General features: G+C 42.6%; 1 protein-coding gene across 2 annotated transcripts in view; it reads left to right on the forward strand.

Moving 5' to 3' along the window:
* The first annotated feature begins 1,042 nt into the window (after nucleotides 1-1,042).
* LOC142214470 (BTB/POZ domain-containing protein 2-like) overlaps nucleotides 1,043-14,054 on the forward strand; it is a 102,271-nt gene continuing 89,259 nt past the window's right edge. For both annotated transcript variants that reach the window (XM_075283420.1, XM_075283426.1), the window contains exon 1: nucleotides 1,043-1,639. In XM_075283420.1, coding sequence (XP_075139521.1) covers nucleotides 1,185-1,639 — 455 coding nt within the window. In that variant the 5' untranslated portion in view covers nucleotides 1,043-1,184. The remainder of the gene's footprint in view (nucleotides 1,640-14,054) is intronic.

The following is a 14,054-nucleotide window of genomic DNA, read 5'->3' on the forward strand; positions in this document are numbered from 1 at the left end:
AAGCAACCTTCAACATAGTGTAATATCCCACAGTGGCCCCTTCACACAGTATAATGTCCCATAGTGACCTCCATACAACATATAGTATACAGTATATCAGTGTTCTATATTGGGACCTATAATGTCTCACAATAGCCTTTTCACATAATATAGTATTTCATAGTGGCCCCTACATACAGTAAGTCTCATAGCTCCACTCACTATTATAGCGTTGGATTCGCTTCAGACGCCAGAGTATAAGTGGAGGTCCAGAAGAAGAGGCTATACTGGCGTCATTACACTGCCGTGACTGCTGAGGCCCAATCACTGTTTTTTTTTTTTTTGTTTTTTTTTTTTTCCAACATTCAGAAGGAGCAAAGACCCACGCCAGAGCCCTGGAGAGGTGAGTAACACTTACTTTTACTCCCCTTCTCTGGGCATCTGCTCATTAAACTCTGGGGTCTGAAGAGAGTGAAGCTGCCATGTGAATTTTATGAGGTTCACGCAATAAATATTCTCACTGTTGCGGCCCTACTTACCGATCCATGTTTCCGTGTGCAATACTGAATACAGTCAGTGATGTTCTGACACTATTCAGCATCAACTATGGGAATCATATGGGAGGGCTGAAGGGAAAACCTTAATAGCAGTGGTTATAGCGGTAGTTTTGCCACTGTGTGTGTTAGCTGGGCGTTACATCTTCTGCCCCTTGTTACCATCATGTAAGTTTCCTGGTGCTTCCTAATAGTTGGTAAGGATATGGAATTATCGTCTGGTTGTATAGCACAACTGCACATAAATGGCAGGAGGGGCGAACATAATAGTATAATATTGGTATTTTAGGATGTTTTTGGGAAGCTAAAAAAGATCAATATCAAGATACATTACTGACAGGCATCAATCATTACTTTACTTCCATCGTCAGGTCGTGCTCCTAGATTTCTACTTGGCATCATGTGCCGCACCAACTGGCAGTGCAGTCTGCCATTAACGGATTTTTTTCTTCCTTATCATGTGACACCAAGCTGAGGGAGGGCACTGGAAGTAACTGGCCTCCATTTTTCTGTGTGGACTTTGTCAGTAATTCACGCGCTGATGCTTTAGGCCGTAGCGCTACTTGCTAGTCTGATAGATGCTTGGGTTGTTACTGTGTGTGATTTTGCGCTGGCCTTTGCTAATTCCAGTCACTGACGCTTCGCGACCTCATGCGCCATTGCTGCTCGGTGCTGTTTGTAAACACGTTTACAACATCCCGATCCGCCTTCTTGTGCTCCCGCCCACAGGAGCTTTCCCCATCCAAGATGGCGGCAGGAGGGAGCGGTGGCTTGTCCTTCCCAGGAGTAGTGGGCAATAGCACCCCAAGCAACCGCCTTGGCTCGTCAGCATCATCTTACAACTACAGCGGCGGAGCCGCGGCCTCGTCCCCTGGTAATCAGGCTGCGTCTACGGTCTCCTCAACCGGGGCCTCCCCTCCTGCGGTCCCGCCTCCACCCCCTCCGGCAGTGGCTGGCCTCCTGCACCGGGAGCCCGTGTACAATTGGCAGGCCACCAAGACCACGGTCCGAGAACGCTTCACGTTTCTTTTCAACAACGAAGTCCTCAGCGACGTGCACTTTCTGGTCGGGAAGGGAGTAGGCAGCCAGCGGATCCCCGCACACAGGTACTAGTGCAGCATCAGGCTTACACAACATGTGATGTCACACCCACTAGTGATACATTACAGCAAGCTCTGCATAGTTTCTTATAGGCTCCGCACTCGCCGTGTCGGTTTGTATCCGGCTGCACTTATTCGCAGGGTAAGTGTGCAGAGGGTGTGCGTAGTTTACTATGTTGTATTCTGCATGACGTGCTCCATGACAAGACTACAGTTATCTTGTCCCTAGTTAACGGTGGTGGCTTCAGCCAAAACAAGCTCCACCAGAATAGACTGCAGTGGGAGACACCAAGGACAGGTGAGTATGGGTTTGTTGTTATGTCTGACTACTGTGCTGTGAATATAAGGAGCTGTGCACCAGTGTGCATCACATGACTAATCTTTATTTCCTGGTACTAAGCAGAATCAATGACAGCAAGCAGAGATCTAGAAAACTGTCTACAAAAAGTATAACTTGCATTATGCAAACAATAACATTTTCTTTTTTTAGGGTATGTTCACACTGCGGATTTTGCAGGCAGATTTTGAGGCAGAATCTGCCTCAAAATCCACCTGCAAAAAATGTCCCCCATTCATTTCAATGGGAGTCGTAGTGATTTTTTTTTTCAGCTAGCGGGGAAAAGAAGCGACATGCATTGTCATTCCGCGGTTGAGTCAGCCACGGCTCAAGACTCTCTCCTGATTAGGCCCATTCATCCAGACCTAATCAGGAGCGGGATGCTGATGCACTGCATGGGTATCCTATTGACAATAGGGCTTGACTTAAACCACTGACACCTGATTTACCCCATTTACCTCTCCAAAGAGAGGTGACCGATTCTGATAGGGAAGTTAACTGTTTTTGTAGCAAAGGTCTCTATACATTTAGTGTCAATGCAATGTTACTGCTGCTCACCTTGAAGTGAGTGGAAGCTGATGCTGCAGTAATGTTGCATGGCCACTATATAATGTATGGACCCTTTCTTATACTCCTCCTATTTCATGTATGTGGTAAAGAGTGTCCTGTAAATAGACCCACAAAATGTTCCGCATAGGGGTCAATGTAAAGAAAATGAAGAAAAAATAAAAAGTTGAAAAAAAGTATATCATGTACATAATAAAAGAACACTAAACCTACATGAGACAAGGCAAATGAGAACAAAAAAGTGTTGAATACATATAGTAGTACAGATTCCAAAAACACAAAACTTTAATCCAAGTGTACAAGTCAAGCCGAAATGGAGGGGGCACCCTGCGTTAGATATGCAGTATGATATTTAATCCCTTGGGGACGCAGTTCAAAAGTGCCTCAAAGAGAATCTTCATGTCCGCCTGCACATGCGGTTTTATATACCACTAGAGAGCAGACAGTGCGCTGAGTTCAGCAAACTGTTGGCTTTCCAGTTATGTGCCCAAGGTCTAGAGATATCGGTGCTGTTAGTTTCAGCCGCTGATCTCTGCCAACCATCAGAAAGGTGTTCCTGACAGTGTAGTTGGGCTGTTAGGAACGCCACTTCTGACAATAGAGGGCTAAAAACGAGTACTGTCATGGGGGGGTGCTCAAAACCCAGCTAGACTGTCAAAAATCTCCAGCCCTGGGCACATAACGGGAAAGCTGACAGTGCCCTGAATTCAGTGCTCTGTAGATTTGATCGGCTAATAGCAACAATCGCCATGGCTGGGAGGGAAAAAGTTTCCCCCCTCCATGGTGCCAGGATTGTTTGCCCTCACAGATAGCAGAAGGCCTACAGAGGTCCCCGAACTTGGGGACACAGTGACACCTGTCCGTTGCTCTGTATTATTACGGCGCATTGCCATAAGACCCAGGCAGCTGCGCTGTAATAGTATGGTGCTCCTCATCTACGGGTTAAAGGGTTCCTGAGTTTTCACGAAAAGTTTAAATATTTGCAAGGGTCTTGCTGGGCAGTCTGTTCTATGACTGTATAATCCTTCATACGTGGTGTCTTATCTGTTTTGCTGCTGCTAATGTGCCCATTTTAGATGAAGCACATTTTGTATTTTACTTTAAGGCTGTCGGTGTGCGTTATCTCCACTAGAACTAGTTTGGTTTGTTTATACGCAGTTGTGCCAGGACTAATTAAAAGAAACAGCTTAGAAAAGCCCAAGTGACCATCGTATAGGAGATTCCGGAACAGTGAATTGCCAGTATAGAGCAGGTGCCTGCAGTTACTCACTCCATTTTAGTATCTAGCATGCAGGCATGAAAAAAAAGGCAATCTGTGAGTACAGTCAGTAAAGCTGCTTGTTGTCTGTGAATAATATACCATCTGTAAACACACAAGCAGCCGGAAATACTTAGAAGCATTTTTTCTTATCTTAGAATTATCCCTTCTTATCTGTGTTCACTGTACGATGAGAGAAAACCCACTTGCCTCTCTGTCTTGCTCCTCTAATGTATCTAGGCACGTACTTAACTAGTAACAAAGCAGTCAACTGCAAGTTAGAATGGAGTCATATAGTGGTGGGAACTTTTTAAGCTGGGTCCCCACGTTGCGGAAACGCAGCTTTTTTTGTTGCGTTTTTGTTTTTTTGGGTTTTTTTTTTTTGAGCCAAAGCTGGAGTGGATTGAACAGAAGGTGAAAGTGTAACAGCTTCCCATTCATTTTGTAGCCATTCTTGGCTTTGGCTCAAAAAACCACAGCAAAATCTGCAACAAAAGAAGCTTTGTTTCTGCAACATGGGACCTCAGCCTTAGGGTATGTTCACACATCAGTATGCCATCAGTCCGTTTGAATTCAGTTTGAGACTAAAAATGGACTGATGCACATACTGATTGTATACTGACACCTTTTTATGCTGATAGCAAACACTGTGTCCTAGAGGACAGATAAGGGGATTAATAGTAGCAATTGTAAACAGAGTAGAGATAAGGAGATATAATAAATGTCCCTGTGTCCTCCTTATCTCTACTTTGTTTACCATTTTCTACTTTTAATCCCCTTGGGGCTCATTCACATCTGCGCCCGGTGTCCATACTGCAGGTTTCCGTTTCCTGCACAAAACAGGTGCAGGATACGGAAACCTGCAGGACTCTTTCTCACCCATTCATTTGAATGGGTGAGAAAGTTGTCCGGCCGTGAGCATTTTATGCTCTCCGCCGCAAAATCGTTTTTTTTTAATCCGGGCACAGAGTTGGACATGCAATACTCTGTGTCCGGATTTTTAAAAAAAACAGTTTTGCGGCGGAGAGCATAAACTGCTCACGGAAACCACAGAACGGAGACCCGAACGCAGGTGTGAACCTAGCGTTAACTGTCCTCTAGGGGATGGACGGCGTTTGCTATCAGCATAAAAAGGTGTCGGTATACAATCAGTATGTGCATCAGTCCGTTTTTAGTCTCAAACTGAATTCAAATGGACTGATGGCATACTGATGTGTGAACATACCCTTAGAAAGGTTTTTCAGTCAAAATGCAGTCACATTTTTAAAGTGCAATACATGTTGGTCCAGAATCACATGTTCTGTAAAATGTGACTAAGTTGTCTGAAAACTTGGGGTCCCTTTAACAGCAGTTTGTGGAGGATAAAGCTCTGACCATGGTCATGTGATTTACGGTCCATGGTCATGTGATGAGTACACAGGTGTCGCTCGTTACAGTCACAGCACAATAATCAGACATCTGCCTGGTAACGGCCATGGACCGTAAATCACATGACCATGGACCGTAAATGTAGTGACCATGGTCTGAGTTTTATCCTCTAGAAGTAATAGAATGACAGCAAGCCGAGATCCAGAAAACCGTGAGGAATTGATACAGGAAGTAATTAGAAAATTGTATATCTTTTTATTGTACATTTGTTTGTCAACATTGGTCTGAAAGTGGCCAACCCCTTTAACACAAGATTTTTCCAAGCACTTACTGGGTACAATGGGGGAAAATAAAGATAGATATGATGGTGAAATGCATCAGGACCACTACAGTGCAGACATACAGTGGGATGGGCAAAATTTGGTTTATGAAGAAACCTATGGTTATGATACCATGTCATTAACAATATAAACATATTTTTCTTGTACGGGGTACGTAAAGAACCTTTAAGGTGCTCTGGACAAGATCACATACAAATAAATTGTAAAGGATTTCCATTCTCAGCCAATACCCCATCTATGCATATCTGTGTTGGGGGGGGCAGCAGTAATCAATGATACTACACATTATGCCCTTACTTGTAGGACACTGAAGAAGCCCTGGTCAAACAGTATCCAGGCAGGGAGCTTACAGGGTGAGCAGTACTGTTGTGAAAATATATATGGCCACCTCAGCCGATCGAAGGCCTTTTCAACAGCTAATCCCAAATGCAAGGCCTTCAATACAGTTAGCGGCATAATTGAGGTCAACCACCCTCCTGGTACTATCCTCAGCCTGAAATCCACCTAGTCTCTATTTACCAGGTAAAGTAGCCAACTGTTTAACCTTTGTTAGGACACAGCCTAAAAGTGCATTAAGGACCAGGCCTCATTTTTCTGTACTGACATGTTAGTTTATATGGCAATAACTTTGAGATGCTTTAACTTAAACAATTGTATTTGAGATTATTTTCATGACACATTGTACTTCATGTGGTAAATGTTTTGTTGGGGCAATTTTAGGACTCTGTAAACATGACGTGGCATCCAAAAATCTAAATCGGCTGTCAAAAAGCACATAGCGCTGCTTCACATCTGCACCCTGCTTGTGTGCCCAAACTGCAATTTATGCCCATAGGTATGACATTTTTATACCCAGGGTATGTCTGCATGTCTGCATGGTGGGTATGTGGGTATAAATTACTTTTTGAGTACAGCAGGGCGCAGATGGAAGGGGTGCTATTCTAGTTTTTAGAGCAGAGTTTGGTTTTTGGACATCATAGCACGTGTTCAGAGCTCCTAAACTGCGATTAAAGTGAAATCGTCAGACATACGACCCCATTTTGGAAACTATACCACTGAAGTGATTGATCAAGTGGTGTAGTGAGCATTTTTAACTCTTGAGCGATGGATTAATTTAATTTCCAGAAATGAATGCGCAGCTAATGGTGAAAATTTCAAATAAGTGACAACTTGAATTTCTGACCTGCACACGTGTTACCTCAGAGTTGAGATCTCCAAAATCCTTCTTCATTGGAATCTATTGGACATAAATCCAAATATCAGTGTGTGGGTGTGCTGAATCAAAAGATGATAATGAGGAGGACAAAGACTAGCGCCCAGGGGTAGAAGTGGCATACTGAATATCCTGAGGGATATTGCTGAGAGTTTATGCCCTTGATACTGTTTCCTTTTTGTGTCTAATAAGGTGTAGGGCAGTTCCAAGTCCCAAAAGAGAGGGCCAGAGGGAAAATGTGCTCTGTGGCGCCATCTTGGTTCTGTAGAAAGGTGTCCATATGTAGGATTAGAGGGAGAGACAAATTGTCCTCGAAAAGTTTAGGCACCTTCCCTAGCTGTTTTTACCCCATAATCTCCTAGGGAGAGACAAACGAAATGTTCCATGATACATGTTTAGAGAGGACCCTTCATATATACCACTAGAAAGCTGGAAGTGTGCTGAGTTCAGCACACTGTTGGCTTTCTCGTTATGTTCGCCGGGGCTGGAGATATTAACGGCACCGATCTATCCCCATTGTCAGAAGGGCGTTCCTGATAATCTAGCATTCACGATGGGCTGTGAGGAGTGTCTCCCTTTGACAGTACTTGCTACAAAGGCTTGTGTGTGGGGTGGGGGGCATTCCTCACGGCATATAAACAGTGCACCACAAGTGCTTACATCCCAGGGTATGTCTGCATGGTGGGTATGTGGGTATAAATTACTTTTTGAGTACAGCAGGGCGCTGTAGGGTTAGATGAGAAAAATGTTTTCATTGTATTGCTACTCATTTATTGTACATACTTTTGTCTATTAATCTTGAAGAGGGGTAGGCAACCATCTGCACTCCAGCTGTTGTAAAACTATAACTCCCAGCACGCATACTTGCTTTGCTCTTCTTGGAACTCCCATGGAAATGAGTGGAGCATGTTGGGAGTTGTAATTTCCCAGCATCTGAAGTGGTGAAAGTTGTTGACCCCCGATCTAGAAGGTCTGAGTATACTTATGCACTTGCTTTTCTGTAAGTTATTCCCCTAACAAAAAAAAGTCAATACTCCTCATTCTGGTTAATATATTTCCATTCTAGAATAATTCCCATAATTTTTTTTTAATTCATTATGTACCTAGTTCACCAGTATATATAATTCAGCCAATACTTCCTTTTTAAAGGGGCTCTATCAGCAAAATTATGCCGTATGATCCCCACTCTTTTTAAAGGCTATTCAGGCACCGCTAATCTTATTTTAAAAGCTCCCCCCGTTTTTAAAACCCTAAAAACAATTATTAAAATCAGACTTTCCTGTGCACAGTGGGCGGTTCGTGCGCTGATGGACGTCATTTTGCTGGCACGCCTTGCTCTGTTTCTTCCAGCGCCGTCCTCCTGGGCTTGCTCTTCTCTGCCTTCATCTTCTTTTCTTGCGGAAAGAAGAAGTTTGCAAGCGTACTGCGCACGTTACGGCGCAATTTTTGACGTAGTTCTAAGTCCCCCTTGCACATGCGCAGTACACTCGCGAACTTCTTCATTCCCGGAAGAAAAGAAGATGTAGGCATATAAGAGTGAGCCCAGGAGGACGTCGCTGGAAGAAGACACAGAGGAAGGTGTGCCAGCAAGATGACGTCCACCAGTGCATGAACTGCCCACCGTGCACGGGTATGATTTTAATAATCGTTTTTAGGGTATTATTTAAAAACTGAGGGAACTTTTAAAATAAGATTAGCGGTGCCTGAATAGCCTTTTTTAACCCCATAGAGACACAGCTCAAAAGTGACTTGAGGACCAGGCCTCTTTTTTCAAAACTGACATGTCACTTTAAATGGCAATAACTTTGAGACGCTTTAACTTACACAAGTGATTCTGAGATTGTTTTTTCGTAACACATTGTACTTCATGTCAGTAGTAAATTTTAGTCGATATGTTTTGTCTTTAATTATGAAAAAATAGGAAATTTGGTGAAAATTTTGAAAAAAATGCCGTTTTCAAACTTTGAAATTGCAAGCCTTTTAAATAGAAATCCATACTACCCAAATTTTTTCATAAATATAATTAACCATATCTCTGATTTATGTAGCAATCAAATTTTAATCACCCTTTCATTTTTTTCAGATATTATAAGGCTTACAAGTCAAGCAGTAATTTTCCAAATTTTCAAGAAAATTTCCAAAGCACATTTTTCAAGGGACCAGTTCAGTTCTGAAGGGTACTTGAAAAGCCTCTCTAATAAAACCCCCCATAAGTCACTCCATTCTAAAAACTGCATTCCTGAAAGAATCCAAAACAGCAGTTAGAAAGTTTCTTAACCCTTTCAGCATTTCACAGCAATTACAACAAAATGGAGGTCAAATTTACATTTTTCAATTTCTGTCACTAATATATTTATTTAGCCCTAGAATTTACACATTTACTAAGGGTTAAAGGAGAAACTGCACCGCACATTTTGTTACACAATTTCTCCCGAACATGATAATACCCCATATGTGCTGGTACCCTAATGTATGGGCACACGGTTGCTCTCAGAGCGGATGGAGCGCTAATTGGATTTTGTAGGCCAGATTTTACTACAATACTTTTCAGGCACCATGTCCCGTTTGCAGAGCCCCCAATGTGCCAAAACAGTGGAAACCCCCAAAATGTGACCCCATTTTGGAAACTAGACCCCTCAAGGAATTTATCAAGGGGTATAGTGAGCCCTTGGACCCTACAGGTGTTTCACAGATTTTTTTACCGTTGAGATGTGAAAATGAAAAATTACTTTTTTTATAATAAAATGTCACTGTAGCCCCAAATTTTTCATCTTCACAAGGGGTTAAAGGAAAAATTGCACCCCACATTTTGTTACACAATTTCTCCCGAATATGATAATACCCAATATGTGCTGGTACCCTAATGTACGGGCACACGGTTGCTCTCAGAGCAGATGGAGCGCTAATTGGATTTTGTAGGCCAGATTTTGCTAGAATACTTTTCAGGCACCATGTCCCGTTTGCAGAGCCCCCAAGGTGCCAAAACAGTGGAAACCCCCAAAATGTGACCCCATTTTGGAAACTATACCCCTCAAGGAATTTACCAAGGGGTATAGTGAGCCCTTTGACCCTACAGGAGTGTAACAGAATTGGCCCGATAAATGGAAAAGTGACATTTTTTGTTATAAAATGTTGCTTTAACCCCAAATTTTGCATTTCCACAAGGGGATAAAAGAGAAAATGTACTCCAAAAATTGTTACGCATTTTGTCCCAACTACAGAAATGCCCCATATGTGAATGTAAAGTGATGTATGGGCACGCTGTGAGGTCCAGAGCTGAAGGATCGCTATTGGGATTTTGGAGGGAAAATTTAGCTGAAATCTGTTTCAGGCACCATGTTGCATTTGGAGAGCCCCTGAAGTGCTAGAACAGTGGAAACCCCCTCAAAATGACCCCATTTTGAAAACTAGACCCCTCAAAGAATTTATCAAGGGGTTTAGTGAGCACTTGGACCCTACAGGTGTTTCACAGATTTTTTTACCATTGAGATGTGAAAATGAAAAATTACTTTTTTTCCAATAAATTGTCCATTTAGCGCCATATTTTAAATTTTTGAAGTAGTTAGAGAATTAAAAGCCCCCCAGAGTTTGTTACACAATTTCTCCTGAACATGGTAATACCCCATATGTGGCCATAATCTGCTGTATGGGAACATGGCGGGACTCAGAATGGAAAGAGCGCTATTTGGCTTTTGAGGGCAGTTTTCTGGTGCCATGTCGCATTTGCTGAGCCCCTAAAGTACCAATACAATGGAAACCCCTCAAAAGTGACCCCATTTTAGAAACTACACCCGTCAAGGAATGAATCAAGGGGTATTATCATTTTGAGCCTAAAAATGCTTCCCAAAAATTAATGTACAAAATGAAAATTTTAATTTTTCAAGAAATATGCCATTTTGGTGTCCACTACATTGCACCCACTTTGTGTTGTCAGAGACCTGCACTCCTAAAACTATTATGTGGGCCATCCTGAGGGGCAAAAAATTATATATGTGGGTGTAAACTGCTGCTTGGGCACACAGCAGGGCTCAGAAGGGAAGGAGCACTACGCTTTTTGGGGTACAGATTTAGAGGGACTTTCTGGGCGCCATGTTTTTGCAGAGCCCTGGAGGTGCCAGTGAACTGGAATTCCCCAAGAAGTGACCCCATTTTGTAAGGGCAATTTTAGGCTCTCTGCAAAAGTGTCATGGCATCCAAAAAAACCAAACCGTCTAAGTCTGTGCTCCAAAAACCAAATAACCCTTCTTTCCTTCTGTATCCGGCTGTGCCCCAATATCAGTTTATACCCACATATCACATTACATATGTTATCCCGGGTACACCAGTGTCATATATGTGCCCTTATATCAGTTTATACCACATATGACATTACGTACATTATCCCGGTTACACCAGTGTCATACATGTGGCATAAACTGCAGTTCGGGCACACATCAGGGCGCAGAAGGGAAGGAGCGCGATGAGGCTTTTGGAGTACAGATTCAGATGTTTGGTATCTGGACGCCATGTCATGTTTGTAGAGCCTGTAAGGTACCGGAAAAGTGGATTCCCCAAAGGAGTGACCCCAGTTTGAAAACTGCATCCCTCAAAAAATTTCTCAGGGGGTGTAGTGAGTATTAGTATCCTGGACGTGACTGCACAGCGGATGGCGAAGAGGGAATATATAAGCGGTGCGGAGGACATTGGGAACACCACATTCCCTACTATGTCCCAGTAGCTCCTATAATTGGGGGAGTCACTCTGGGGGTCACTTCTGGTGTCTTTTCGCTCATAAGCTATAAACATGGGGTGTCCCCTGATATCCGCTCGCACCGCTTATATATTCCCTTCCTGCCGCAGCCAGTTGTGTTCTAATAATTTGGCGATTTTTACGGGCTTTTGTTCTTGCATTATTAGATTCTATATTTTCTTTATTTTTCTGGTGACGTGGACATAAAAGGGCTTGTTGTTTGCGGGATGCGATGTATTTTGTAATGACACCATTTTTGGGTGCCTACAACTTACTGAATACATTTTATTAACTCTTTTTTTGCTGGATTAAAAAAAAAAATCAATTCTGGTATTGCGTTTTACCTTTTAAATTTTTCGCCATGCAGCGTACAGTATAAGTAACATATTATCTTTATTCTGTGGGTTGGTACGGTTACGGCGATACCTCATTTATATTTTTTATGCAATACTAATTCTGCAGAATAAAAACACATTTGGGGACATAAATCAATGTTTTTTGCATCGCCATCTTCTGAGAGGCGTAACATTTTTATTTTTTGGTTGACAGTGTTGGTTGGGGGCTTATTTTTTGCGGGACAATGTGTGCTTTTTATTGGCACTGTTGTGAGGTGCATTTGACTTTTTGATCACTTTTTATAGCACATTCTGTAAGGTGAGATAGCAAAAAAATCACTACTTCCAGCGGGTTTTTTCCGTTTTTTTTTCCCGTCATTTACCGTGTACATTAAATATTGTTTCAGTTTTATTGTACAGATTGTTATGGACGCGGCGATACCAAATATGTATTGTTTTTATTAATTTTTAGGTTTTTTTTTTATATAATTTTTCTATAGAAAAAAAGGGTTTTTGGGGCTTTATAACTTTATTAAATGTTTGCAAACACTTTTTTTTTTTTTTCCACTTTTTTTTTTTTAACTTTTTCATGTGTCCCTATGGGACACTTAGAGCAGTGATGATTGCATCACTGATTCTCTAGTATAGAGTGAGACACAGGCTGCAGTGACAGCCTGCGTGTTATCACTCTATAAACAGGAAGTGAGCTGTGCGGACGGCACAGACTCACTGCAGAAGATCCCGGCCAGGATAAAACCAGGATAAAAAGGTAAGTGGGACTCATTGCTGGCTGGGGTCACTAAACAGACCCCTGGCCACATAGTGGGGGTACCAGCACCCCCCGATCTCGCAGCGGGGGGTGCCGGGGACCCCCACAAGATCGGGCAACCTGTTGTTTGCCGTGATCATGTTTGATCACAGCAATCAACGGGTTAAAACCCAAAATTGGCACTCATGTCCGATGGAGGGTGATGGAGCAGGGTGTTAGGTGTCAGATACAACTAACACCCGCTCCTAGAATGCCCGCACTGCGCTGTGGGGATTGTTTACATCCATGTGGTACTATTACCACATCGGTCGTGAAGCACTAGACATCCATGTGGTAATAGTACCACATGGGTCGGGAAGGGGTTAAAGGTCTTTTTTAAAGACCATATGAGGTCTTAATTTTTGCGGGACAAATTTTTCTTCATGATGCCACCATTAATTAATTATTCTATATAATGTACTGGGAAGCAGGAAAAAAAATTCAGAATGGGGTGGATTAGAAGAAAAAATGCATTTCTGCGACTTTCTTACGGGCTTTGGTTTTACGGCGTTCACTTTGCAGCCAAAATGACATGTCCCCTATATTCTGTGTTTCGGTACGGTTCCAGGGATACCAAATTTATATGGTTTTATTTACATTTTGACCCCTTAAAAAAAATCCAAAACTGTGTTTAATTTTTTTTTTTTTTTTTTACTAAAAGTCGCCATGTTCCGACGGCCGTAACTTTTTTTTATACATAGGTGTACGGGGATGCATAGGGCGTCTTTTTTTGCGGGGCCGGTTGTACTTTTTAGTTCTACCATTTTTGGGAAATGTTATTGCTTTGATCACTTTTTATTCAAATTTTTATCAGAATCAAAACAGTGAAAAAACGGCGGTTTGGCACTTTTGACAATTTTTCCCGCTACGGCGTTTACCGAACAGGAAAAATATTTTTATAGATTTGTAGAGCGGGCGATTTCGGACGCGGGGATACCTAACATGTATATGTTTCACAGTTTTTAACTACTTTTACATGTATTCTAGGGAAAGGGGGGTGATTTGAACTTTTAATACTTTTTATATATTTTTTTTTTTTTACTTTTTTTTTTTTTTTGCATTTATTAGACCCCCTAGGGGTGTTGAACCCCAGGGGGTCTGATCACTAATGCAATGCATTACAATGCTAATGCATTGCAAAAAATCATCCTTTCTTTTGCAGGCTGCATAGACCAGCCTGCAAAAGAGAGAATTTGCAGACAAGACTGGGAGCCTTGTAAAGGCTCCCGGCTGTCATGGCAACGTGACATCGGCCCTGGAGCATGCTCCAGGAGCCGGCGATCCCGGACAAAATGGCGGTGCCCATGCGCCGCCGGGAAAATGGCGCCTCCGGCGCCTTTGACCGCAGCGCCGAAGGGGTTAATGCCTCCGATCGGTCCGGGGACCGATCGGAGGCATTAGAGCCGGTTGTCTACTGCTATGGCGTTTGCCATAGTTACAGACTCGACATGCGCTGTACTATTAC

Source organism: Leptodactylus fuscus, chromosome 1 (genome assembly GCF_031893055.1).
Source record: "Leptodactylus fuscus isolate aLepFus1 chromosome 1, aLepFus1.hap2, whole genome shotgun sequence".
Classification (NCBI taxonomy): domain Eukaryota; kingdom Metazoa; phylum Chordata; class Amphibia; order Anura; family Leptodactylidae; genus Leptodactylus; species Leptodactylus fuscus.